General features: G+C 41.4%; 4 protein-coding genes across 6 annotated transcripts; 2 read left to right on the top strand and 2 right to left on the bottom strand.

Annotated features, from left to right (window-relative positions):
• Positions 1-486: 486 nt before the first annotated feature.
• LOC125283959 (zinc transporter 2-like) lies at positions 487-4,780 on the top strand. Its single transcript, XM_048227557.1, has 7 exons — positions 487-520; positions 1,052-1,198; positions 1,754-1,907; positions 2,717-2,912; positions 3,299-3,404; positions 3,598-3,732; positions 3,925-4,780. Exons 1-7 carry the CDS (start codon positions 502-504, stop codon positions 4,068-4,070), a joined length of 903 nt encoding a protein of 300 aa, XP_048083514.1. The 5' UTR covers positions 487-501; the 3' UTR covers positions 4,071-4,780.
• On the bottom strand, positions 4,742-13,420 carry coq8ab (coenzyme Q8A, genome duplicate b). 2 transcript variants are annotated; one of them, XM_048227551.1, is made up of 15 exons: positions 13,063-13,420; positions 12,676-12,835; positions 12,163-12,504; positions 11,779-11,845; positions 10,851-10,925; positions 10,587-10,712; positions 8,642-8,727; positions 8,134-8,274; positions 7,848-7,929; positions 7,535-7,628; positions 6,948-7,161; positions 6,409-6,516; positions 6,251-6,316; positions 5,816-5,902; positions 4,742-5,664 (listed from the first exon to the last, which is right to left on the bottom strand). In XM_048227551.1, exons 2-15 carry the CDS (start codon positions 12,811-12,813, stop codon positions 5,371-5,373), a joined length of 1,920 nt encoding a protein of 639 aa, XP_048083508.1. In that variant the 5' UTR covers positions 12,814-12,835; positions 13,063-13,420; the 3' UTR covers positions 4,742-5,370. The 2 variants fall into 2 exon arrangements, with proteins under 2 accessions (XP_048083508.1, XP_048083510.1); XM_048227553.1 differs by having other exon boundaries at positions 6,948-7,089; positions 13,063-13,419.
• Positions 13,421-13,815: 395 nt separating this feature from the next.
• LOC125283958 (putative deoxyribonuclease TATDN3) lies at positions 13,816-17,264 on the bottom strand. Of its 2 annotated transcripts, none has more exons than XM_048227555.1 (10): positions 17,068-17,264; positions 16,950-16,982; positions 16,791-16,864; positions 16,583-16,667; positions 16,441-16,503; positions 16,120-16,229; positions 15,758-15,813; positions 15,558-15,670; positions 14,881-14,961; positions 13,816-14,638 (listed from the first exon to the last, which is right to left on the bottom strand). In XM_048227555.1, the coding sequence occupies exons 1-10, from the start codon at positions 17,119-17,121 to the stop codon at positions 14,495-14,497; spliced, it is 813 nt and encodes a 270-aa protein (XP_048083512.1). In that variant the 5' UTR covers positions 17,122-17,264; the 3' UTR covers positions 13,816-14,494. The 2 variants fall into 2 exon arrangements, with proteins under 2 accessions (XP_048083512.1, XP_048083513.1); XM_048227556.1 differs by having other exon boundaries at positions 14,881-14,958.
• Positions 17,265-17,337: 73 nt separating this feature from the next.
• Positions 17,338-25,530, top strand: fuca2 (alpha-L-fucosidase 2). Its single transcript, XM_048227554.1, has 7 exons — positions 17,338-18,026; positions 18,127-18,314; positions 19,009-19,348; positions 19,848-20,058; positions 22,611-22,801; positions 23,554-23,662; positions 24,653-25,530. Exons 1-7 carry the CDS (start codon positions 17,836-17,838, stop codon positions 24,788-24,790), a joined length of 1,368 nt encoding a protein of 455 aa, XP_048083511.1. The 5' UTR covers positions 17,338-17,835; the 3' UTR covers positions 24,791-25,530.
• Positions 25,531-27,922: the final 2,392 nt, after the last annotated feature.

Genomic DNA, 27,922 nt, shown 5'->3' with positions numbered 1-27,922 from the left:
ACCTGCTGCTGCAGACAGAGGTTTGGGACACGTCTCCTGCAGACTTGACAAATTATTTTAGATTGCTTTGAATTATGAGTTTGAAAAGGCCACTTCTTGACGGAGAGCAGGGTTCTAAAACATTTCCATTGGAGAATTTAAGGTAAGGGTCAACTTTTTGGTGACATTATGTTTTATTACACAGTGGTGTTGCTACTAAAACGTATTTATTTCCATTATATGATACTTGCCTGAATAACTGAAAACATGGTGTGTCAGTCAGAAAAGCGCTTCACTATTGAATAATTCTGTTTTTGTTCTCCTGTGTACAGATCATTCTGTGACACAAAAGAAGAATACCTCCATACAGGAGCAGGCAACAAGGACAAGACCAGTCCACACCAAGCGCAGACACAAACCCCATCCCACTGCCACAGTGACGGGGCATCATGGGCTGAGGACAGAGAGAGACAGCTGGCCAAGAAGAAACTCATCATCACCTCAGTTGTCTGCCTAGTGTTCATGGTTGGTGAAGTGATCGGTAAGGATGAATGTTGGAAATGGCTATTTATTGAGTAACAGTGACTCAATAAACACCGATAAACACTTCATATAGGGTAGACGAGTGGCTTGGTTGTTTGGCAAAGAACTATTGAGTACAGTAACCCTATATACAGTAGTAGCCTAGGTATCCTGGCCTTTATTTTCATGGATGGTATTGAGTGACTAATGAGCAATAAACTTTTATCTGTGTGTATTATGCAAATAGGCGTGTATTATGCAAATAGGCAATAGCGCGCTCTCTCTCTTTCTCTCTCTCTGTCTCTCTCTCTCTGTTTCTCTTTCTCTCGTGTGTGTGTAATGTGTGTGTGTGGGTCAATGTACATGTCTCAAAGCTCTGATATTTTGCTTGCTCATGCTGTATCAATATGGGTCTGAATCCATATAATTGGAGGCTTTACTGTAGGTTTCAGACAGACCAAAAGTGATTGATACTGCAAGTGTGAGCAAATGTTTGGCCTCTAATGCAGCTACAGTATTTTGGATGTTTTTAAAAGAGTTTGCCCTTCAGGTGGCTATGCAGCACACAGTCTGGCAGTCATGACGGACGCAGCGCACCTGCTCACTGACTTCAGCAGCATACTGGTCAGCCTCTTCTCCCTGTGCCTCTCCTCCAGACCCCCCTCCAAAGCCATGACGTTTGGTTGGCATCGCTCAGGTCGGTCTGCCCAAAACACCTTAAACATACAACTAAAAATACAATTAACAATTAAAAATACAACTATTACATGGCTCTCTAGGTTAGTTTTATAATCATAGTTTATGGTTGATTAGAAGTTGATTTGGTACAATTTCTTTAGCATTGGTGAATTCAGATTTCAGTACTTTCAGGACTGGTATCAAAGAATTTCAGGTTTTTTTTCATTCTGATATTTTTTTTTTCTGGTCAACCCTCACATTTGGGACCTTTGGGCCGTTCTGATGTGACATATTCTGTGATGCTGTGATGTGACATATGCTGTGATGCATATTATGTCACATCAGAACGGCACAAAGGTCCCAAAGGGATAGTATGAGTATACTTATACTATACATTTGGGACCTTTGTGCTGTTCTGATGTGACATATTCTTTATATGTAAAGTATTTAATATACTTTAATTATACTTTAATTACTCTTTCTGCTGTTAAAGAATGTGTTTGTGTTGTATGTCAATAAAGTATCTATCTATCTATCTATCTATTCTGTGATGCTCACGTCACGTCCCCTCCAGAGATCCTCGGCGCTCTGTTCTCCGCCCTCTCCATTTGGGCTGTAACTGCGGTGCTGGTCTTCATTGCCATTCAGAGGATCCTCCGTGATGACTATGAGATCCACAGTGGCATCATGGTCATCACCTCCGGCTGTGCAGTAGGGGTCAACATCATGTAAGTCACTATGCAGTTTGTATGATCCATCCATAGATGGTGGTATTGGCATTCAAATAACAGATAATTAAAAAAAATGAATTACAGGGAAGACCAGCTAACAATTTAGATAGATAGATAGATAGATAGATACTTGATCCCCAGGGGAAATTCAAGGTCTCAGCAGCATACAGACAATACAAACACATTCTTTAACAGCAGAAAGAGTAATTAAAGTATATAATATAAAAACACAACTAAGCAATAAGGACAGTAGAAGATAAAGAATATGCTAAATATACTAAAATACAAATTATACTAACTAACACTTAAATACAATATATAAAAATATACTAAAATACAAATTACAAAAATACAAATTATACTAACACTTAATCTAAATCAATTCTAAAAACAGTATCCACATAGTGGTGATTAATCAATCAGAGGCGCTTGCAATGACTGAGGCAGGGACTGAGCCTGTGATTCTCTGTGCATAGTAAGGTATGGTAAGGTGCTCTAAGGTGCTCTGTGTGAATGAGTGTCATGGTGGTAGTGCAATTGTGATAGTGGTCATGGTGATAGTGCGTTTTTAGACGTCCAGCTGTGAACTGTATTACACTGCACATTGTATCTTTTTTCAATGCTATAGCTAAACCTTCATATGAGATTCTAAATCTATATCTGATTTGTGCTTAGGGATATCTTATTTTTGTGTGTTTATAGTTGTGAAGTGACCTTGGATGACATACATGAAAGGTGCTTTGTATATACCGGTTATATGCATTATTACTATTATATTAATTTTGTTTGTTTCTCCCATCCAAAAGCATGGCCCTTATCCTCCATCAGTCCCCATCCTCCCACGGCCACAGTCACGGCCTGTCACATGGCCACAGTCACGGCTGCGCACAGGCAGCAGGTAACCATGGCAACGCCAGTGTGCGAGCAGCGTTCATCCATGTGGTGGGAGACCTGCTGCAGAGTCTGGGAGTCTTCCTGGCTGCCCTCATCATCAGCCGTTGGGTCAGTTGAGTGGCCACTAGGCTTTCAGGGGTTATGGACAAACTGGCCTGATAATGTCATCTTATGACCACCCAAGAAAGCTGTTTATATTCATGTTTATGTTGATAGTTCTTACCAGACTCGTCTGTCCAAAGTGACTTACAATGACGTCAATATGTCAGTAGTATTTACTAATATGTTATTTGGAACCAAAGTAGTTGCCTCGTCATCTTAGTTTTATTATTCCCTCTTGGTATGTCAGAGTTAAAGGTTAATGGTATGTTATTACCACACCATCGAATATACTAAGAGATTCATTAAGAAATATACTGTAAGTAATAAAATACTGACTGACTTACTGTGCATTCTTTTTATCATAAATGTTGTTTTTGGTGTTGTTCACACAGCCTGAATATAAAATAGCTGATCCTATCTGCACCTTCCTGTTTTCTGTGTTTGTGCTTGCGACAACCATCACCATTCTGAGGGACATCTTCAGTGTACTCATGGAAGGTACAAGATTTACAACTGTATGTGTTTTCCCATGTTTCACTGGGGATTCCTTTAGAGGATATAATTCAAACATATCTAAGAATTGAACTGTTAATTATATTTTAGACTGCACTACTATTATCTAGTACTATTTTAATATCTTGCCTAAATGTACTGTTTAATCTTAACTCATTGCACTGCATGTTGTTGATAGGTGCCCCACAGGGCCATGAATTTGACTCGGTGAAGGAAGCTCTGCTTACAGTGAGCAGTGTCCGAGCTGTGCATGACCTCCACATGTGGACTCTTACATTAAACCACACACTACTGTCAGCTCATCTGGCTATTGGTAAACATTTTAATTTTTTGCTAACTAAAAGACAAATGACAGCAATGATATTGTAATATGTCATTGTCAGCAGTCTTGGTCTCCTCTCATTTGAACTGAGACCCAAACAGAAAACTGGATGCTGATGGACCTAAATATACCAACAGGAAGCTACCTGAATTGACCACACTCTCTCTCTCTGTCCTTTTTTAGAAGACTCAGCCAATCCTCAGCAGGTCCTGATGGACGCCACAGATCTGCTTCAGTCCAAACACAGCTTCCGCAGTATCACCATCCAGATTGAGCCCTACTCCAGTGACATGGCCTTCTGTTCTAAGTGTGTGGGGCCCATGGACTGAGAACCCCCCAAAATCCCGGGAGTCGAGAGAGCATACCCTCTGCGGTACAAGAACTTCAAGCCGGATAATCTGTCCTGAAGCATGTTGGGGGTTTTTTTTCCACGGCTGTTGACAACCCACACATCTGCTGGCTTGTACCGAATTTACAGCTTATCTGTGTGTAGGTCAGAAGTTCACTCTCCGCTGTGTGTGTGAGCTCCCCTGAGTGTTTGTGATAATTTTCCAGCTCAGTGGGAAAGCTCCTCATTCTATCAATATTAGCCTTTCTGTGAAGATAAGGACTGACAAGGTCAGCTACTCCAATATGACAAAAATAATACTGTCAAACTGCAGTTTAATGGGTATGGGGATTTGGGTAGTGAAGATCTCTCTTTATGTAACTTTTAAGTTATTACACAAAGGTGCAATGTTCTACTTCTGATAGACAGTCACTGTACACTGAAGCTTACACTCTTTAGATTTTGGATCATACTATAGATGATTCGACAGGTCTGACTCTTTTGTCCCAAACCGATTTCAGAAAGAAATCTTACACCTCCACATGAGGTTCAAAAGGATACACACTCTATTATACTGAGTTTTAAAAGAGAAAATATATATCTATATTTTCATATAACCTGATTAACTGATGGTACTGAGTAGAAAATGTACTTCAATGATACAAAGAGACATTTGAATCAATTTATATTTATTTCCATGACCATTCACTTTTTCATGATTTTTTTTAAATTAATTTTTAATTATTTATTTTTACAGTCTTGGCAATACAAAATACACAAATATTGTATAGCTGAGGCTCTCTTGCACAAATGTCTGGCTAAAACAATTTGGGAACTCTCGTCTTATCACATAAGCAACAGACACCGTGAAACGGCTCCATCACTCTGATATCTGATATGTGTCTCATCTCCTAACGTCTCTTGACTGAAGACATGAATTGACTTGTGCATTTTGCTACAAAAATATATATTTTTTAAATTTACATGATTTGAAGTATTTCATTTTAGACATTCAAAACAGCACAACAAATGATAACTAAATACTTATTTGATCTGCCATAACATGATATCTGACTGTTGTGTGTTTGTCCACACCATGCCAATAAATGGATCTTGAATAAATGGATCTTTGATGTCACACATGCATATCAGTCGCACCAAGATAAAAACAAAATAAAGTGCACATGTACACCTCACTACCATTGATTATATTGTCTTACCATTACCACAGGAGGCTCTCTACCCTCCATCTCAGTTGTCATTACACTCTCTAAACCACCCAGCACTGCCTTCACCTGACCTCACTGGCCGAGTTCTCTTCTACGTTCGCTCCAGTACTTGCTGTAGGCCTCCTGGAACATGTTCCTGCAGGAGATCTTGGCCTTGAGGCGAGAGCAGATGAGGAAGGAGCCGCCCATCTTGCGGTGCAGCGAGTAGGTTTCCTCCGGAGGAGGGGTCAGGCGCTGTTTGAGCATGACGGGGATGAGGTTGTGGATACGCTCAGTGGTGCTCTGCGCACCAAAGTCGAACGGCTCGACCGAAGCGAAGGCTTCGCCCAGAATCATCACCGCGTCCACGTGGGCATTCTCCATTGCCTGAGGGAAACGGCAAAGGGCAGAGCATGGTTGTGCATGGTTTCCATGGCTACATACATAACACACACACACACACACACACACACAAACACACACACACACAAAGAGAGGAACAGCATTATCTTTAGTGTCGCTGATGTGAACTTCTCACCTTTGACTCGTAGCCAGTGAGGAACTTCATGTCGACGGATCGCTGCAGGACTCCCTGCCTGTCCTGCTCTGCTGCTGCTTTGATCACCTGACAGGAGTGGGAAGAGATCAGCTTACATGGGATTCTAAACAAATACGGGCTGCACTAATTTGTTAAAAACTGTTGCATTCGAGTTAATTCTACAAACCTACCACCACAAATATAATTCAATTCTGTGGGAAACACTGTAATTCATTAATTTATTCTATATAATTCAATAATTTATTATTCTTTATGCTTTACAAATGCATATGAAATCCAAAGCTAGTGAGTGTGTTTCCATAACCCTGCTCTACTTCACCCAAATGGGTCAGAAACCTCAAGGAGTAATGTACAGTAAAATCTACTGTGCGATTAAATACTTCCAATCCATTCCCCCATGTAATAGAACAGTACCTCAATGTATATGTCAATGAAGCTGGCATCAAAGCCTCGCGTAGCACCAAAGTCCAGAAGCGACATCTGAGAGTGTGAGAGAGAGGACATATTTTATTGCCGGGAAGAAAATAAAAGAGAAGGACTGGTGCTTTGGGTCAGATACTTAATAAACTCACCCTGTGTGTATGTGGGTCAAAGAAAAAGTTGGACCAATTGGGATCAGTCTGCATATATCTGAATTCAAAGAGTTCCCTTAGACACAGCTTTAGGATCTGCTCACAGATCTGACAGGGGAGAAGAGGACTTCAGCATGAAACGGTATATGGCTTCTCAATAAGATCAAATGGTGTCTGATGTACACCTTTTAAACAAGATAAAACATGTTTAGACACACAAGCTGAAGGCATTTATGTCTACTCTGTTCACAAACATCAAAAGACTGCTCTACATATTGACAGCAGGATGCAGTAGTTTATTTTTAGACATAAGAGATGGCATATTCTATTTTATACACATTATCACATGATACAAAACCAAGTAACCTGTAACATATAGAGTAACCTCTATTATATAAACTTTATTTTTTACAATGCTTTCATAGTCCTGTACCCTACTGTTTTTACCACAAATGTCAAGTATTAACCACAATCTTTCCTAAGGCAATCCCAACGCTCCCTTTAGATTAAGATACTGTGGATGTGTGGATAAGTGGCACCTCATTGCGGAGTTCCTGGGGCAGGTCCTCGGCCTTGTCCAGGGGGAACCCGCTCACCAGCTCAGTGGTCATGACACGGAGGCTGCTTAGCTCATCCACAACGTCAGGCACGTCGAAGAACGGGTGGTCCTTCAGAAGCTCCCTGCAACACACACACACACACACACACACAAATGATACACTCACATAGAGACACAAATACACACATGAAAACCTACGCCACTCATACCACTCATGCAGATACACATGGACACAGATCACACCCATGCAGACACACACACACACACACACACATGAATAAATCATACAATAAAGATAATTCGCTGCTTAGCCAACTACCAGTAAAATATCATAAACACCCCATGATCATTATACTGTGTATATGTATACCCCATGATCATTATACATTATATGTGTATATACTGATATTATATACTGTGAACATCCCTCAATCCATCCATCTCAATTTCATATGTATTATGTTAATACAATTATTTTTCCAAACTTGAGCAGATGTGTGTGCTGTGATTTTTAAACATGAAGCCCAATTTCAGCAACATGTCCCCTTACACCTCTATGTGACTCACTTGAATTTCTTTGCACATTTGGCTTCTCGCACATAGTCACACTCGAGCGCCAGCTCGCGACTCATCACCTCGATCAGGTGCTCTGGGAACAGGCCTGCGGGGGAGAGAGAGACAGAGAAAGAGAGAGAGAGAGAGAGAGAGAAATGGAGACAGATGGAGAGAGAGAGAACAGATGAGATGGTGGAGATGAACCCAGCAAGGGTGAAAATGGAGACTTTTACAGAGAGCTACAAAATTAAATTATGGCATGTTGCTATATTGAATTAAATTTCCCTGTAGAGAGTGTGTGAACATGGTTTCAGCTGAACCCTACCCTCAGGTAAAGCATTGCTCATGCTCAGGACTGTCATCAGGTTGTTCACATCACTGTTGATGCTCTGGGCCACTCCAGGGTACTGAAACACACCATGCCAACGACCAGTCAGAGCTCCCTTTCTCATAGGGAGCTTCAGTACCACAAAGTACTGGTAATCAATACTGACCTTGCATTGCATTTCAACTAGATATGAAGAGAATATGATTCATGATTGAAACTGATATTCAAGAAACGTGGACATAGATCTGAGAGCAGAGTTCAGTCCCAGGTGTACGGTCCTCACCTGGATCTTCATGGCCACCTCCCTCCCATCCTTCATCCTGGCCAAGTGGACCTGCCCGATGGAGGCCGCAGCGAATGGGCGCTCCTCAAACATCTCCACCTTATCCCTCCAGTTGGGCCCCAGGTCCGAGTTCAGGGTTTTCTGAGAAAGAAAACAAATGGAGTATCACAGACTCAACAGCGCATTCCCACAGAGGGAGCACAGCCTGGACAGTAAGCCTAAATCCCCCATTATTTTATTTCATTTGTATATAACTATAAATAATTCTCTTGGCACTTAATCAAAAGCTATTATAACCATAATGGAACATTTTTCCTTACATGGATTATGCCTAGTTCGAGACTAAAAGCTTTCTGCAATGGAGATTTTCACTGAAGTTCTCTCTTATTCTACAAGTAGGCTTAATCCATGGACAGGAAACAGACCCTATGTATTAATGCATATATGGCTATTTTTCAATACCAAAAGTAGAGGAGCTGTTTTTTAACCCTCACATTTCAGACTATACCATCATTTGCTTGGTGGGCATGAAGTCTGCACTCTGCCGTACACGCTCAAAGATTTTCGCCAGTTGGGGGTTGATGAAGGCATCATCTAAAATAATGAAATGCAAATGTGAGTAAACATTGTCTGGTAGGAGGCTTACTTAAAGAGATGTGTCTCAGTTTCTGTCGGTGGACTTCAAATCTGCTACTACTGTTGGTGTGCAATTTGCAAGGTGAACACTGGCATTTTCCGGGTACAATGTATGTTTCTTGCAAAGTGATTTTTCCCCCTGTTATTGACCAAAGACTGAAAATCAGTTCACTAGGCACTTTCTATGTGATTTTAAACTAGATTTTCTACTGCTCAGCCAGCTATGCAGGGAGATTGTGGCAAAAAGGAGGCACTGTTACAAACCCACTACACTTACACCAAGAGCTGCACTTTGCAATCATTTCTATAATGTCAGTCATAAGTAGGTAATATTCTTATATTTAAATTATACATTTCCAATTATTTACTGGAAGATTATACTGGAAGTCATTAACAAAGGGAAACAATGTTGAGACAGGTTTTAATCTAGAGGTTACTGGGCTTACAGCAAGCCACTCCTGTTTGCTGTTCAGTGAAACTTTAGTCAACAAACTTGTCCTCTCGTTACACCAATGACTCCTCACCGAGAATTACTGGACCACAACACAGCGAAACATGATGACAATTTACAGGATGGTAATTGCACATACCCCTCTGAAGATGGCGAGACAGCGCTTCCCAAACCACTGATACTCAGAATGATCGAGGCCTTTAGGGCTCTAAAAACAACTGCAAATGTTGCTATGTAACAACATAAAGGCCTTTCCTCTCTAACACTCATGATGAACTTCTGAACCCACCGCACCATGGTACTATGTATGTCTCAGGTATCTGCTAAGAAATATATTTCAGGTCAGGGCTCTCATTTCATGTGTGGTATGGTGGCGCTGCATTGTTCTCCAAAGGTCACCATAATCCACTAGCATTGGCCGTGCTTATTTTGGCCTGTGGAAAATCCCTGGTAGTCACCAGTTATACTCCATGCAGTGGGTCGGTCTGCTCCCAGCATGGCCAGCAGATGACCGCAATGCAATGACGACAGCAACAGCACTCTTCACCGTTGCTTAGTGTTTCTCACTAGTGCATTTGCTAGCACTTTTACATGTGCATATTTCCTTCACGACAGCATTTATTAAACAATCACTCTGTGCTCAAAGTTGGTTGGTGTTAAGAAAGACTACAGACTGCACAGACTTGAGTGGTGCATTGGGACCTGATGGTACGACAGACTGGCAGCCTGACCTTTTTTCTCGCTCATCTGTTGCTATGCAATATGCTAAAATAAGCCAAGCCATGTAGGGAAAGGGGAGGGAGCGGGCCAACACAGGAAGTCATTGTCAAGGGCAGTGACTCAGGGGGTGTTGGAGAAAACAGGCTGAATTGCGTGGCACAAGCGCCATGCCAACAGTACCAGGTGGGTCGGCATTGCTGATAATCAAGCTGTTATCACAGATCCTGAAGGTTGTTAAGAGTTATTTCATCTCAACCTCAGTAGTTCAAAAAAATGAGAGCACCAGCAACGAGTGCAACTCATTTTGAACACATGCCAGTGCAATGCATCTTGAACACGGGAGTAACATCGCTTCAGGAGTAGAGCACAGCCAACTGCACGGACCTTGCAAATATTTACAGCCATGTGAAAAAAAACCTGCATCTGAGTAGACACTCAGAGGCTCATTCACCAAGGGCTAAACAGGGCTGCAAAATAAATCCAAAACAGTGAAAGTCCAAGTAAGTGTGGATGCCCCTCAGCCTGAATACCCAGCATCTGCCCCAGCCTCATCTCACCCTGAATACCCAGCATCTGCCCCAGACCCTGAATACTGAGCATCTGCCCCAGCCCCGTCACCCTGAATACCCAGCATCTGCTCCCTCACCCTGAATACTGAGCATCTGCCCCAGCTTCAGGGCAGCACCGCGCACTTTGCACAGCGTCCGGACTATCCTCTCCGCATTCGCCTCGGACAGGAAAGGACTGGAGTCCAGAATGGCCTTTTTGCTTCCTAGAAAAAATGAAAAACAATACGTGGGTGATTTAATTTCTTTCATTTCTTTTTCTGTCTTTACTCAAAATATGCTCATGTTATATGCAGCAATGTGAGTCACATTGGCTTACATTCTGTGATTTTAAGGGAGCTCACCAGATTTATCCTCGGACCTAAGACTCTTCTTGGCCACCTCAGCAATGGCTCCAATGCCAAGGCCCACTGCCAGTCCTGAGGCACACACCAGGAATGCATTAAACAAACGCAGAAATGGTCTGACACAGCAGAGTATAAAGAACAGTGAATATTGTTATGGTAAAGCATTTCACTGAAACTTGATGAAGCAGGGCCAAAAATACCTAGAGACCTAACATTTCTGGCGTGAGCCCAAAAAAGTAATTTACGAGGGCGAAGGAAAACCTTTTGGTAAGATACATTGCACTTATCATTGTCTAAAAACAAGGCATTGTATGAATGAAATGCTAGTCACATATTAACACGCAAAAGGTTGTCTAAAGGACAGCACATTATTCTAATCACTCCCCATGCTGTGAAAAATGAGGTCAGTTTCCCAGACATGTCAGGAATGGAGTATGACTTATCCTGGGATCATGAATGAACTAAACAACTCTCTTGGCCAAGTCAAGCACCTCTTATGAATCTCGCAGACGTGGCCCAGCACTACTGCTTTGTAAATTGTACATACAGAGTGAAAATCCAGCACTGTCCACTTTCTTTCAAAACACACAGAGGAGCTAAATGACATACATCTGTAGATCTGTGTCATTGAGTCAATGTCCTTTTTCAGAGACATTTTCAAACACATAAGTTTACACATTCTATATGAGTTGTCAGCAAAATCATATGTGTCAAAAACACACAGCATTTAAAGGCTTCACACAGCATTTTCCATAAGGGTCACATTTGTGTTGATATACATCAAAACGTTTGTGAATATGGTTGATTTTAATTGGGTCTTTAAGTTAAAATATTTATATCACAATTAACCAATTTACTCATTTATCCATGACTTAAGTGAAGTCACCGTCATGGAACACACTCCACACGTTTTTCATTGTCTTACCTCCAAAGTTGGCTAGCCTCCCAATTCTGGTGACTGGCACCTTCCTCTCTCTGGCAGTCTCACTGAGCTGTAGACATGAACAAAATAGGAAACAGCTCTATTCTCTCTGAGGTAAATCAGGGGGGTTCATGCAATGTTGACAGCCTTTTAAATAAATTAAATAGTTACTTGATCCTATAACGAGAACTAGCATAAGCATATCATGCAAAAACAAAACCTCCAAGTTCCACTTCCAAATGCAAGAAAATTATACTGATGGCATGGCCTAAATCATTCTGAGCTGAGAACTGTAAATGATGATGTTTACATCCGACCTGCTCTTAATTTTTTATAATATCATTTCATGGAATCAGTTATAGCTGTAGCAAGTTGAAAGTACGGTACTGTTTGTTTGTGCCGCGTTGAGTCTTTCTTTTTGCTTGTCCCTGTTCCCTCCACTGCCTCAGCCTTTGTGCTGCCCACAGACGAGTGGTCCTGGTGAGTCCATCTCGTCTGTCCAGAAGGATGTAGTCCACCATCCCTGCAGGCTTTGAGGAGATGGTGCGTGGATCTCCCCAGAATTAGTGTGCTTGCATTTCCCCTGCTTCGAACTCCAAGGCTCAACATCTCATCGTGTCCGTCTCTAAGTGGTTGTGTGTTTCCAGAAGCACAACAACTTTCTACAAAACAGGGGTGATACTGAGTAGAATCCACAGTTGTTCTTGGACTTGGATTCCACCTGACAGCCTGTACAGTTTAAAGGCAAGATGTTAAACAAGTAACACTGCTTTACTGCTTAAGGTACATTGTACTTAACTCTATCCACAGACAAAGTCATACTCGGTAACATAGATATGAAAATATACTGAACATGGTAAGAGGCAAAGCCCATGCTACTCCAAGAAAATGACACTGTACCTGCTCCTTCAGTGGTACAGTGTGTTTGTTTTCTGTGGCAACAGCTCTCAGTCCACTGCAGGCTGCCAGGGCTTGTGTTTGCATAACCCTGGGTCTCATCCTGACCAGCCCCAACATCAGAAGCATGTCTCCAGCCATGACCTCACCCAATCTGCACACCCTGTGGAATCAGGTTGACCACAGGGAACTGACAACTTAGCTTTTTCAACCTCCAAAGGTTTGGATGAGATAGGCTATATGCTCTCTCAGGCTCAAAATAGCCAAATAAAAAAATAAAAAACTGAAGTCACGTTGATTGAAACTTAACAGATCACAGTAAGATGTCAAGATTATCAGCAACATGTTAAGTCTCCTAAGTGCATAAGCTTAAACACTGTACACACTTACCAGATCTGAATGTTCCTCGCGCGAAAATTTCACGAGTGTCTTAACTCTGCTTTTCTTTAATCGCCATAGAATCCCATTCAATAGGCCTATGTGTTATCAGCACCCCTTACTTTTCTCCATCTCTAGAATGCTTGGTCAACAACAGGAAGTGTGCCAGGTTGTAGCCTACGACGACTTAAAATGGCTCATATTGCAAAAATGTGACACTTCTAAAACTCAAAGCCTGATTAGTTTGACAGTGTTGCGAACCAATGAAATCTATCGATAAAGAAAAACAAGTGGGCGTGGAACCAATGTATAGCTGAAAAGACCAAACGAACGGAAAGTTCAGAAGCATGACCTTGTGCACTATTTTTTGCAGGTCACGAGAGTCCTCTAGCGTCCAGCTAGAGTTCTCCTTCTCGAGTTCTCAGATTGACAGCTGTGTGCCTCAGATATGTAGGCTATATGCTACCATATTTTTGAGACAAAACAGCCGTGGTTAACCAATAATGGAGTGAAGTAAAGCAATTAAGATTGTACTTATCACAGACATTTAAGGGACTCATCTTAAGCATAATACTTTTGGTTAATGTTCGTATAGTCTAAATGGCCTTTTAGGTTTGACGTTTCTATAAAAAGACTCGCCGCTAGAGGGAGACCCTGACATGTTCTCATGCCCTTCACACTTCTAGGCTATAGGTTATGTAGCCTATTGCATTGGTATTGCTGTATTCCCAAATGGTGAATGTAATAACAAAACCAGTCAGTAAGCATTGTTCAACACATTTATTCGAAAATTACCATTCACAAATCTGGTGGTAATGTGGTGTATAAATAACTGTGCATATAGTATGTACATTATTTACTGCAGCTTTTGAATGTATCCAGTATTCCCAACAAAGTATGCAATATGTATCAGACAGCTGAGAATGTCAAATGGTGAAAGTGCCGGGGTCTCAACTGTATGGCTTTGATAGGTCCACAGGGTTTGTTGAAATGGGTTTGTGAAAATTAACCAGACCACTGGAAAAGTGATACCTTCTGAATCTTTTTCTAAACTGTTAATTGACCAAGGTGATGGTGATGAAACTTATTTTGGTTTTATATCACCATAAATGTAAATTATGGATATGACCCAAGGTATATATTTACCAATATGTGGTTTACCAATATGTGCATTATGTGTTTTGGTTGAAATTAAATAGCTTCTGCGATGATTCTGAGAGCATGCCAAAAACATGCTGTTTCCAAATAAACCTGGGCATTATATGCACTTTGTTTTTTTTTCTCTTTAAGACCATCAATATAGTTGATAACATTTTACAAGCTCTGAATAAAAAATGAATGTAATGCATGTCGCTTTACCACTGATAACCATCAAGCAGCCAGCAGAACCATTGGAACACTTTGAGGACATGGTTCAAACGTTCAGTGATGTGAAGCTAATCATTCACATGGTCAAGAATGTCTTCAGTCTGGGAAAGAGACGAAGAGCATTCTGCGTAGTCACCTCCATCACCCTCTCCAAAGGAACACCTTTGATCTTGGCAATGTACTCTGCACATATGGAGATGTTCTTTGGTTCATTTCTCACCTGCGGAGCAGACACAATAGATCACTTCATGTAGGCTATTGCATTAGCCAAGACGCAAGAATGCTGCAATATTAATTGAATGCATCGATTTTTATCTGGTCGTCAGAGTGAAGTTAAGTAGGGAGCCAGGTTTTATATCAAAACTACATACTTTAGTGTCACAGGCATAACAAGTATAAGGTTTACGTCTTCATCAGGACTAGTGGGATGATTGTTGAGTGACTACTTATACTGTACTCTACCTGCTTCTCTGGGCCCAGGGCAGGAGAATCTGTCTCCAAGCACATGTTCTCTAATGGTAGCTGTTTCACTAGTTTTTGCTTCTTAGTGGAAAAAAAAGACAATTATTACAGTCATCAATAAATACAAACATACATACATACAGAATCAACCACACCATGCATGTAACACATATTTGGTCAAATGAATGTATGGTGTGGTTGATCCAAACATTTAATTTCAAAATAATCTGAAATAAAAACACAATGACTAAAATAAAAACACAATGACCAATGATTCTAATAAGGACCTGGAAATGCCAGGTTAATGAGTTATTTTGTTCAATCTGAACAGTGGGTTTTCTACTTCTAACACTGTCACAATAAAGTTACTTTAGTAGGGTAATATGATTCTAATACATATAAAACATATAACGAGTTCTGGTTCCCTAATTAAATACACAGTGTTGAAAATAGCTGTCTCATCATCTTTAGACCTTTTGTTCATCATTAGACTCAATCACCTTTGGATATTCAAACCGTCTTCATGGTGGAAAACTACTTATAAATGTAGCAAAACAGCACATTATCAATGATCAGACACAATGTAAATCTGAATTCTGAGACAAACATACATTGAAGAACTGAAGGCTATTGTTTAAGCACATTCTCTAAAAGGGAAAAGATGAAGCTGTGATTACCTGTTCACTTCTTATGATGGAAGGAGGTATGGAAAAGAAATAACCAGCCTTTACACCCTCCATTGCAACTGATGGCTTTCCATCAAATGCATGAAGCAAAACATTCTCTGCTCCTGTGAATAAAAGAAATGACATTCTTTGTAATAACTCAGCTAGTGAAACTGAATTATGTTAAATGTGCAAGATGAATTGTCATTGACCTTGCTCTTTTAGAAGTTGGATTGTGGGGCGGCCAGCAGATCTTGAATGGACATTTCTGTGAAGAGCATGACATAATGTAGAGTTGCTGTTATACAAGAGAATGAAGCACAATACAATACTACTGGGCATAAGTAAAAAATAAACAAAGTCTAAATGTCATGCTGATACATACATAAACACACACATACATACTGTAAATACAAACATAGATGCCGTAAAATACATACATACACAAATACCAAACATACGACAACAAAGCAAACAAAAACTCCTGTATTGTGCATGTATACACTTTTGTGTCTACAGCAGCATCTGCTGACTGACCTGAGGAGGATCCTAAACATAACTTTAGCAGACTTACAGGGGAAGGCCCAGTCGTTTGGCGATCTCCACCTGACGAATAAGCACCTGTCTTTGCTGATCCTTTCCGTCATCAGAGCTTACAAACCTCGGAGTGAAATCCAGTCCTACCTGTGGGCAGATAACAGATTTCGCCTGTCACAGCAAATGTAAATCACATTTGAAGTGAGTCCATGTCATAGAGGTAAGGTTCGCTTTCTTTGTCTTGTCTATGTGCTATACTATTTCTGCACACTTTGCAATTCATCATAATATTTGTAATGACAATGCACCTCCTGAACATATGGACATTATGATTGCAATACCACATCAACATTCTCACCTCTCCAATAGCCACAAGGTTGTCTTTGTATTTCTCAATCTGGGGCAGAGCTGCATTAAGATCCTGCACAGCACAGAGAATGTGATTACAAATGTGTGTGTATTAGACACTAGAGATGCATGCATGCGCAAGAGGGTCTTACCTCAAGGACAGCCCCCCTCTGCTGTGTCTCATCCACTGCCTGGACGGGATGGACTCCAAGGCAGGGCAGGATGAAGCCAGAAAACCTGTCAACCGTTTAAATGCTTATTTCCCACCATTTTTATCTCATCTATGTGTGATAGATGTGCTTATGCGGTCTCCAGAAGAGGATTATGTTTTGTCAGCTGCGTAGGCCTACGTCAAATTACCTCTGGGACAGCTCCATGATTTTCTCAAACTCTCCTGCATGTTCTGCTACAGCCAGAAGTGCTACAATCCCCGCCTGTCACAACAAGCCAAAACAATGGTGACCGAACATGACAACGGTAAAAACACTTAAAATTGGATAGGATTGTGGTGGAACCTACTTTCTTAGAATTCTCAACGACAACATCGATGTCCTAAAAATGATCAAATGAATTAGGTAGGCTAAAGGCAACAATAATATCACAGTGATCTTAAGACAGATATAGCGTTTCAACATACGTTGTCAAACTCTGCAGCAGAAATGTGACAGTGGCAATCAATGTATCCCTGCATGTGTGCAATGTATCAAACTCAGTGCTAAAAAAAAAAAACATTTTTGTATTCAGATCAGTCTATTATTAAACAGTACACATGTATCTCCCCTTGTCACACAGCAACAGCTCTGCTGTTGCACCGCCAGGCAAACCGGATGTGACATCTTCAATCCAGCGTCAGTTTTAAAATAAAAGTAATTGAACAACAGTTGGCTATCGTGTTTCATGCATCATTACGCCATGTTCAATCTCAATGTGTTTAGTGTGTTTTTACATTCGTTTAATAAATCTCTATGGAGTTTGGCGCCCATCAGAAATTAGTCTATCTGTGCGGATTGGTTGAAGTTGATGCACCGACTTCTCGCCCTCTCTCCGCCAATGAGACTATAGGGGAAACAAAACACGGAAGCGCGAATGGAGCAAAACAAACCGGTTACAAAATAACCTTCTTTTGAGTAGAGTAGAAATTTTGTTTCCAACGTTTTGAAACATTCGAATAAGATTTTTTGGAGGGGTTCAGCATCAGGACAAGCTGAACAGATATGGACGCAGACTAAATTTCTTCAAAACGCATGAAAATACATTATTTTTCAGAACAACCCTCTTCCCTTTCTTCATTCCGTAGTGGTTTGGCATCATATGATAGTAAAGTCATATGACATTTGTTTCCTTATTGCCTACAAGAACGCTCTTGTAGTAGGCCTAGTACCTCATTTGGACGTTTGTAGGTAGGATGGCCGTCGTTCATAGAGTTGGTTTTGTTATATTGTTGTTTATGGTCACTTACTGCACGTGCAGATACGAGCCCACCTGGGAATCCATAGACTCTCGACCGATTCCAGGATGGTATGATGAAGCCAAGGTTGGCATTTTCATACACTGGGGAGTATTCTCTGTCCCAAGTTTTGGGAGTGAATGGTTTTGGTAAGTGATTATCAACATAGCCTAATACACCTTTTAATTTTGATGCAGCTTTTCAGACTATTAAGTTGGAAACATAACATTAACATTGAACGATTTGCAGGTGGTATTGGCAGGGCACGAAAGTTCCACACTACGTTAACTTCATGAATAAGAACTATCCTCCTGGCTTCACGTATGGTGACTTTGGACCCATGTTTACAGCAGAGTTTTTCAATGCCAAACAGTGGGTGGACATATTTGCTTCATCGGGAGCTAAATACATCGTTCTTACTACAAAGCACCACGAAGGTGAGAGACCATTTTTCTTACAATGAATAAAAACAGCATTTGTGCATGTTTATTTAATTAACTAAATCAGATTTGGACTTTGGGACCTTCCATGCTCTCTGCATCTGTAGACTCTTTACTTGCAGCTCATATTGAAAATCCATGCAGGATTTATGCCCATAATTGAAGAGAATGCACACTAGATGTGTTTGTCTGAGCTGCAAACTAATAATGGGGATAAAACGGATAAAACATACCATTATATGAGTTAAAAATAACTCAACACCGCTTGTTTAAAGTCCTCCATGGTCGATGTTGGCATAGTCACCTGATTGGGAGTTATTATGTATCAACAGTACATGACCTCCTGAATAAAAAAAAAAAAACATTATGCTATGGGAGGAGAGGCTCAGCGCTAGGGGTGAAGTTACTCTTTCAGACTCAACAGATCTGTACAACTAGTTAATCTGAAATGGTCAGGCTACTCATGGATATGGTGCACCACATAATGGACTGGATAGGACCTGTGCATGGTCTCTTCAAGAAAATCCTAAATAAACAATTTTGTTTTATCAATTTTATCTAAATTTTGAAACGTATGTTATCAGAGCACCAAAGAGGCATATAACTCCCCTTTAAAAATAAAATCTAGGCCTGTTAGAGAAATATGTTCAGCATTATCATTATGACCTTTATTATTGTATCACCTCTTTAGGCTTTACATTATGGGGCTCAAAGAATTCATGGAACTGGAACGCAGTGGACGTGGGACCACGGCGGGACCTGGTAGATGAGCTGTCCACGGCCCTACGAGATCACACCAGCCTGCACCTGGGCCTGTACCACTCCCTTTTTGAGTGGTTCCACCCACTCTTCAATCAGGATAAAGCCAACAGCTACAAGACCAACTACTTCCCCACCACCAAATCCCTGCCTGAGCTCTATGACTTGGTCACCAAGTTCAAGCCTGAGATCCTGTGGTCTGACGGGGATGGAAATGCTCCAGACTATTACTGGAACAGCACTAGCTTTCTTGCGTGGCTCTACAACGACAGGTAGACTGGGTGATGGTGTGGGTTGCACTTTTTCAGTTCTGTTTTTCTGTAGAAAATAGGAACATGCTGACCAGAGACCAAATTTCCCTCACAGGATCAAAAGAGTATATATACTTATACTTATACTTTGGGATGTACCATGAAATACCAGTTCCCAAAGCAAAGAAAAGCAGAGTACACAGACATAAAACAAAGCTGTCCGCCTTTGTGTTGTCTATTTATAAGCCTGTCATCCCAGTGGATTTACATCTGAGTGGTCATCAGTGGTTTGAAAGTACTGTTGCATTAAAAAAACTTGGCTCTTCCTGAAAGATGACTAAAAGCTCAGAAAAAAAGGTTGCTGGCATCCCACCTTAAGTCATCCCCTCTGATAGCATTACTTTAATATGAATATTGTATAGAGGCACTTTGGGGAAGATGATTTCTTTGGCAGGAGAGTATTATTCTTTTCAACTGACTGATTGGAAACTCTTTCATGTGACCGTGGTTGTTTTTTCAGCCCAGTGAAGGACACCGTTGTGACCAATGACCGCTGGGGATACGGCACCATCTGCAAACATGGAGGCTTCTACACCTGCACTGACCGCTACAACCCTGGGCACCTGCTCAAGCGCAAATGGGAGAACTGCATGACCATTGACCAGAAGTCATGGGGCTACCGCAGAGAGGCAGTGCTTCAGGACTATCTCTCCACCGGGGACATCATAAAGGTGAGCAGTATGAAAGAGACATTTTGTAATGATGGTGTTAGGATTATGTGCTTGACTTGGGAAAAAAATAGTATACTCCCATCGCATTTGTTTGGGCTGTCTGGGACGTGAATTATTTATTTGTATAATAAAGTATAGGAGACCTAGTCAATGAAGAATGCAGATTTATATAGCTGTGCACTGGAGAGAGACAATTCATAAGAAAGTAGCTCAGTGCCACTCTAGCATCTTACATCTCTATCTATACAAGGAATGGTTTTGAATTTGAGTATCCCTCATATTCTGAACAGAATGAGACCGCGCACTCTAGCAGCTCATACGCCAATAGTTTAATAAAAAAAACAACGTTTAGGCCTATGGCCTTTCTCAGGTCTTACAAAATTGAGTATCCCACCAGGTCATGACAAAGCATATATTACCAGAACATGATCATGCAAATCCGACAAGATAATAGCAAAACATTTATCTTGAAATGTGGTACGGTGACCCTACAGACATTCTAGTAGACATATTCCCCTCTCCTTGTCTGATAACACAGACTCACACAGACATAACAAGAACCTAATCATTGGGTAGAAGAGTTAAGTTTGATTCAGTTTATCTTGTGTTCTGTGTATGACCATGATGTGTGATTCATGGTTGTACATAGAACACAAGATGAGTAGATTTAGTTTAACTCTTCTACTCAACCAAAGTCAGCTCTTGATCAGCATTCTGATCAGTCTTACATGTAAATTATGCCAAATTTGTATCCATAAATGAAGGCATATAATTATGACCGCCGCGCAACGAAGCGGCGGTCATATAGGTTTAGTCAGATTTTTTTTTTTTTCTTTTTTTTCTTTTTTTTCTTTTTCGCATGCCCAAATTTCCGTCAATGAGTCCCAGGACACTGAAAGACCAGGGTACACGAAACTTGGTGGGCATGTAACCCCACATGGATAGCATGGAACCATCGTTTTTCGTTTTGATCTGTAACCCCCCCGCTTGACTGGACCCCCCGAAAGGAGGGTAGGGCAGACACAGTTTTCTGTGAATATCTCAAAACCGTGGGGGTTTAGGAGGACCATTTTTTTTTTTTGTATGTTGATCTCAAAGGGCCATGTCAACCCATTCCATAACCACTCATTTCATGTATAGCCACCTAGTTAAACACAAAAAGTAAAAATGAGGTGTTGTAATTGAAGGTATCTGTGACCTAACATAGTCAAAACTGCACGAAATTGGAAGTGTATGATCATTATGACACCCTCTGTATGCACGGCAAGTTTTGTGGAATTCCGTTCATGGGGCCACACAATAAATTAATTTATGTTACTATACACCAACTGGCCTGTAGGTGGTCGGAGACAGTTTTCTGTGAATATCTCGAGAACCGTAGGGCCTAGGAGGTTCATCTTTTTATGTATGTTGGTCTTAAGGGGCATGTCAACCCATCCCATTACCACTTATTTCATGTATAGCCACCTAGTTAAAAATTAAAAAAAAAAAAAATTGGTGTTTTCATCACAATATCTCTGGCTGACAAGGTCAAAACTGCAATTTGAAATTAAAAGGATCATTGTAGGATCATTATGACACCCTCCTAATGCATGCCAAGTTTTGTGTACTTTCGCTCATGGGGGCCTTACAATAAAATAATTTATGTGTACATTTAGTGACGACACCAACAAGGATTCCCGGACACTGAAAGACCGGGTACACAAAACTTGGTGGGCATGTACCCCCACATGGATAGCATGGAACCGCCATTTTTCGCTTTGATCTGTAGCCCCCAGCTGGACTGGACCCCGAAAGGAGGGTAGGGCAGACAGAGTTCTCTGTGAATATCTTGAGAACTGTAGGGCCTAGGATGACCATTTTTTTCCGTGATGTTTGCCTCCAGGGGTCATGTTAACCCATTTCATGTGCACACATGTGCACAAACAGATACACACACACACACACAAACATACATTCACAGTAATGTCACAGGCACAAACACAAGCACGCACGCCCGCACACACACACACGCCCACACACACACACACACACACACACACACACACACACACACACACACACACATAACACAAACAATCAAGAATTTCTCAGAATTATAAACAGGCAAGATGGAGGTGGGGTTGTATAAAATTAATTTTACATGTGAAATCTATGAACTAATCATGTTTTGGTACTTGTTGTCTAGCAGATACCAGTGAGAATTGAGTGTGGATAATGCAATTTAGTGAGACAGTTAGAATCATATAGGCCTTTCAGCGTGATTTCTTTTTGTGGAAAAAATGTGCTGGACTGGGCGGCGGTCATATTGTGTACCGCTCTGCGGTACATCTAGTTTAATGCATGACCAAGCACAGTTTGAAGCTTATATCAGTGAAATAGTCCAGTCTTTGCAGTTTTGGACTCCTGGGTTATAACAATCCTGGGTTGGTCTAACTAGCTTAGAGAGTCACTTGACAGGTTATGAAATGGATGGCCCTTTTATAATTAAAATGGGAAATGCCGGGGGATAGAAATTACTTGACAGCTTTATGTACTGCTCTGTGTTACAGACACTGGTGGAGACTGTGTCTTGTGGTGGGAATTTGCTTATCAATGTGGGGCCCACCCATGATGGACGCATCGCCCCCATCTTTGAGGAGCGTCTGAGACAGATGGGCCAGTGGCTCAAAGTCAATGGGGAGGCCATCTACAGCACCACCGCATGGAGGGCCCAGAATGACACAGTGACCTGTGGCGTCTGGTCAGAGACTCGGATACACTTACCAACTCTTTCATCCCAACTTACACTTTGTAGTGCTGGTTTAAAATCTGAATCTAAATATTAAAATTACACCAAATATTAAAATTGGTGTCAGCTGTAAAAAACAACCTCTGGTGTTCATACACAGTCAGTATTCCAAGACGATTAATTACAAGCCTGGCTAAGTTAATGCAGAGTAAGTGGTACACCTCCTAATAGAGTCCTATGGGTTTGTTTTGCAGGGGAAATGAAGCCAAGGGGCTCTTGAAGGTTAACCACTTACTTTGAGCTTAGCTTGTCACTAATTTACATTCTTGGAGTACCCCCCTGGCTATGAAACATATATAGTGACTCAGTTTTTGCCATAAACAATCCGAGCCAATAATTTCATTGGCTCTTGTGCTCATACTGTATATTGACAGCCTTTTGTGAAACTGAAACCGAACTGAGCTGCAGATTTAAGTAAAGAAAAATAGTCTCTTCAAACCTCATGTACAGACATAACTCTGGAAGAGCTGTAAAAGATTCTAAGGTTGTTTAGATTGCTCAACAGTTAACAGTAGGCATTTCAGATGTATAGTTCATATATGCGTGGCAATGGCAGTCTAAACTGATAAATAACTCTGGTTTAAAAAGTGTAGTCCCCTTACACAAACTTAAGACCTTATCTGTGCTATTATGGTATATCCATGTAACTACACATTATCTTCATGACTAATATGCTTCTCGTGTTTTTCTGAATTTATATGCAGGTACACTGCCAAACCGCAGGAGAAAGCTATCTATGCAATCACCCTGTCCTGGCCCACTGATGGATCTATCATTCTTGGTGCACCTAAGGTCACTGAAGGTCAGACTCAGGTGAGACACTGCACAATGAGCTACCTATTCTCACAACAGAGAGGGGAAATTCCTTGAAGCCTTCAACCGATTTGATTGCAGGACACACACTGTAACCAAAACCTTTTTGTGTTTGGTTTGTGATCAGAATATCAGTCACAGATTTTTTTTCTAATTGATTCAAATTATTTATTGTGTTGTGTATGCATACACCTTTAGACTACACTTCTGTGCTTCTGTAAACGGTGCATGTGAATGCACTTAAGCAACATGTTTGCTGATGCATGAGATTCCCTAAGTTTTGAATTATGATGTATGCGTATAAGAGGCTCTTAGAAAGTGTTTGTAATACAGCAGTATGATATGATGTTAGTGATGGAACCATTTATGTTTTTATTAGTGGTATAACATTTATGTTGTTCATCATGACAATGTCCATGTTTCCTCTCAACTAGTGTCAGGTTCAATGTGCAGCACTGAAAGAAGCCTTGCCTTTTATATCTTCACTATTTAGTGAAATAAGATAAGATTGAACTCTGACGTCCTCATAAAATGTAGCCCGGTGGATCCTGCATGACCAGTCTACTGTTTACAGAAAGCTCATCTCAAGTTTGGTAGTTAAATGATAGCTTAGACAAATAAGGCTGACTTCTTTCCTTCTCACCTACAAAACCCCACCTACAGTGGCAAATGCCCCACTCACCAAGGCTTGTTTCTGTTTGAAGATGCATTGCTACTTCAAGCTCAGTACATCTCCGTAAAGCGATGGAGTGGTTTGGAATGTTCAACACAAAAGCTACTAATCTTTTCTGGCCATGTTTAGACCACAGCTGTGTGGTGGTGGTGGTGGTGGTGGGGAGGTGAAGTGCACCAAGGCTATGATATGAGTTACTCCTCCCTCATGTTTCTCAATTGCCTATTGTGTGCGTAGATCGCAGGTTCCTCGTGAGCATACCACATCAGGTGAGGTCATAGATTTCACTTCATGTCGTTTCTTTCCCTGTGCCCCAGGTGGCACTGTTGGGCTACAAGGAGCTGAAATGGGAGCCGGTGGCAGCTGGAGGTCTGAGGGTGTACTTGCCTCAGCTCTCCCCATCTGAGATGCCTTGCTCTTGGGCCTGGACACTGAAGCTCACTGGTGCCTCCTAGAGGAGAAGAAGATGACAGTGAGAAATGACCGAGTTATGAATGAAGCACAGGATATGAATGAATGTGGTTTAAGTGCACAGAGGGTCATCTGGATCAGAGACTCGAACTGAGCCATTGTTTTGATTGTCATGTTTCAGAATACACAGGTAACATTTAAGTCCTCCTGTTACTGGATTATTATAGATTATTGCATAGATTTTTAGTTGCATTAAGGTGTAAGTTTTTTTTTTTTTTCAGAGGGGCCTATTAAACAATGTTTTATTGATGCACATATTGTGTTACTTTTACAGTTAGATGTAAGATTTTTTTTTAATGCAAATCTTTTTTTAGAACACTGATTGTGCACTATACATTTTTATTTTTGAGGTTGGTTATAAATGCACTTTGGGGGATGATAGTAATTCTTAGTAAAAGTGAAACGATGTAATCAAGGTGGCATGGTTTTCTCAGGGTTTGTTGGGGTGCCTCAGAAATGGTTTGGATAATGAGTTAGTTTAGGTTTGTGAAGAGATTACAATGGATGGAAAGATGGGGGGGTGATATTGTCATTATTGAATGTGCCTGCACTGCGTTCTTGATCTGTTTTTGAGCAGAGAACGAAAAGGGATCCTTATGATTATATAGGTTTGTCAGAACTGTGACATTTTAATCCACCAATTTCCTTAATCATTCCATGTATGATTTCTGTACCCCTTTTTAAAAGAAGATGTTTTTGTAATAAATTATTTGGATGTGCTTAATTTTGCCTTGGACTGTATCTTTTGGTTTTCCACTACAGACACCGTATTGTTTCTTCTTAAAAGCTGTGGGTATTTGGGGAAGTGCAACACCATTGAAACCTGTGATGTCTCTATAAGAGAAAAGAAGGGTGTAAAACTGTTTGTACTGCTTGCAGGAAGAACATTGTTGACAAAAAAAGAAGAAAAAACAAGCTGAAAGTTCTTGTCACATAACCACTCATGAAATCTGCCTGTTTAAGCTCATGCAAGAGCCCCCCTGATGAAAGCTGAAGGTATAAGCTGCTGTTACCAAGGCTGTATGATCATAAGACAGCTTTCCTCTGGAGAGACGCCTAAATCGTGACTGAAAGGGAGCTGATTGACGCAAAGCTTCTTTCTCTTCACAGGAAGCGAGGGAGGAGTGGAGAGTGTGAATGACCCATCATGCCTGGCAGTGTGTGGGGAGTCTGATGAGAGCACACACATCAGACTGACGCACATACTCTCTCGCTCCCTCTCTCTCTCTCTCTCACTCCCTCTCTCTTGCTCCCTCTCTCTCTCTCACTCTCTCACACACACACATTCCCACTCACACACATTCCCACTTCCCTCGCCTCTTTCAGACACCTCCGCTGAACTGCCAAGAATAGCACCGCACTGTTTTTCAAGATCACAAGCTGGGCGAACACACGTCAGAGCAGGAAAATAAAGCCTGTGCGCACTTGTGACAGCTTTACAACATAAATGTAAAGATGTTGATTTTTTTTATTTATTATTTTCTTCTCTCTTGAAAAAATGTTCAAACAGCACGAGCATATCTTTTTTCCATCCCCCCCCCCACCCCCCTTTTAATGCTGGTGGTTTTTCTCTCAAACTGTGGCCAGACGCAGCTTCTCGGATGGCTAGAGGAGGTCTGAGTGCGTGTACTCTGGCACATGCTGGGGTCTCTGTTGAGACAGCGTCTGTGGGAGCCAGTAGGGGGTGGGGGCTCTTGAGTCTGTTCTCCCTGACAGAGAGGGGGACAACAAGGGGATCCTCCACTTCAGAAGCTATCAGACTGCAGATATCAGCCCGGCTCCGATATGCTCTGTAGCCGTACAGTATGTCTGAATGAAGGCATTTTTGGTGGGTTTTTGCTTTTTCGTCCACTCCTGTTTGAATTATTCTTTCAGGGGAAGCACCCAAAATGGATGATCATATCAAATCTCCCATCAAATATATTGCTGTCAATATCTGCACTCCTCTTGAGCATTCACTATTTGAAGTAATCGACCAAATGGGTTTAACATGCAAACATTCACATGCAAACTGTGGTTTGTTGAATAACAAAATAGGTAAAGCTGCCCATGTAGGTTTCTCCCTGCTGCAGACACCTCTCTATTGTAGAGTTAAAAGAGGAACACCCTCTCCAACACCTCTGTATCAGGATACCAGGAAATATGGACACGTGTTCCAGGCAGTGGAGGCTAATGAACACATGACACCTATTACACCCCCCCTGGCCTCCACTCTCGGCGTAACGCCCACAGCCCTTGTGGGTTTCCCCGTCAGTCAGCTGGCTGCTTTTTTATGTGCGTCCATATGTGCAGCACTGGGGTCAATTAGTTACAGCTTTTAACTGCTGGATGGAAAGTATGCTACATCTGCTGCTATGTCTGGAATGGCGATGCCTGTTATGGGTGTAGACTCCTCCGGCAGCTCTCCACAAACAGCGAGCCAGACAACTTCTCCTTTATCTCAGATTTCATCGCTTGGATTAGGAAGGGAAAGGAAAGTTGGGAAGTTGGTGTCAAATGTGTTTGTTGTTGATAAGATGTATTAGTGGTTTGTAGTATCTGAAGTCCTCCAGGAGTTGGGCATATTGGGAACAATTGCTCATCCCTTTAATGCGGATTTGTGGAGCATATTTACATTTGTTGTGCACAAGAAATTAAAAATTCAACAGCAAGCCTCAAATGGCAGCTTGTGATAAAAGCCCATCACCTCTGATGTTATTTTTAGAACAGCATGATCACCTTACCGTGTACGTCAACAACAATTATGACATCATGACAGCTTCTGGGCGTCCCAGGTCATCGTGTGTGAAGAGACGTCTGACGTTCCCTCAGTTCTTTTGGATCAAGCATGCAGCTCTGTTCAAAGGCCCATCACCAGAGCTGACTGGAGGTGTACTGCAGTGGATGTGACAGAGCTGGGGTTTTTTTCTCCCTCTCTCGCTGTCTCTCTTAACTCCTCTCTGGAATATCAGCTCTGGAAAGTGCTAATGTTGGGCTCCTGCACATGCCATAAGCTAAATCTTCACCAATGTTAACGAGCCAAGTGAGGAGACACACATGCACTTGCAGTCTGTCTTTATCTCTCCCTCTTTTTCTCCCGCTCTCTCACTTTCTCTCTCTCGCTCTCTCACCCACAC

The sequence above is a fragment of the Alosa alosa genome, chromosome 19 (assembly GCF_017589495.1).
Source record: "Alosa alosa isolate M-15738 ecotype Scorff River chromosome 19, AALO_Geno_1.1, whole genome shotgun sequence".
Classification (NCBI taxonomy): domain Eukaryota; kingdom Metazoa; phylum Chordata; class Actinopteri; order Clupeiformes; family Clupeidae; genus Alosa; species Alosa alosa.
This window is presented reverse-complemented; position numbering and strand designations above follow the sequence as displayed.

Excerpts from the sequence above, each read along its gene's own strand:
- LOC125283959 (XM_048227557.1), top strand. Across the intron at positions 3,405-3,597 it reads CTTCAGTGTACTCATGGAAG|GTGCCCCACAGGGCCATGAA; the intron begins GTACAAGATTTA and ends TGTTGTTGATAG. Across the intron at positions 3,733-3,924 it reads GTCAGCTCATCTGGCTATTG|AAGACTCAGCCAATCCTCAG; the intron begins GTAAACATTTTA and ends GTCCTTTTTTAG.
- coq8ab (XM_048227551.1), bottom strand. The coding sequence starts at position 12,813 with ATGGCTGGAGACATGCTTCTGATGTTGGGGCTGGTCAGGATGAGACCC. Across the intron at positions 7,930-8,133 it reads AGGTGGCCATGAAGATCCAG|TACCCTGGAGTGGCCCAGAG; the intron begins GTGAGGACCGTA and ends GGTGTGTTTCAG. Across the intron at positions 5,665-5,815 it reads TCACTGGCTACGAGTCAAAG|GCAATGGAGAATGCCCACGT; the intron begins GTGAGAAGTTCA and ends CGTTTCCCTCAG.
- LOC125283958 (XM_048227555.1), bottom strand. The coding sequence starts at position 17,121 with ATGCAGGGATACATTGATTGCCACTGTCACATTTCTGCTGCAGAGTTT. Across the intron at positions 15,814-16,119 it reads AAACGACTGGGCCTTCCCCT|AAATGTCCATTCAAGATCTG; the intron begins GTAAGTCTGCTA and ends TGCTCTTCACAG. Across the intron at positions 14,962-15,557 it reads CCATCATAAGAAGTGAACAG|AAGCAAAAACTAGTGAAACA; the intron begins GTAATCACAGCT and ends TTTTCCACTAAG.
- fuca2 (XM_048227554.1), top strand. The coding sequence starts at position 17,836 with ATGGCCGTCGTTCATAGAGTTGGTTTTGTTATATTGTTGTTTATGGTC. Across the intron at positions 20,059-22,610 it reads CCACCGGGGACATCATAAAG|ACACTGGTGGAGACTGTGTC; the intron begins GTGAGCAGTATG and ends TCTGTGTTACAG. Across the intron at positions 23,663-24,652 it reads TCACTGAAGGTCAGACTCAG|GTGGCACTGTTGGGCTACAA; the intron begins GTGAGACACTGC and ends CCTGTGCCCCAG.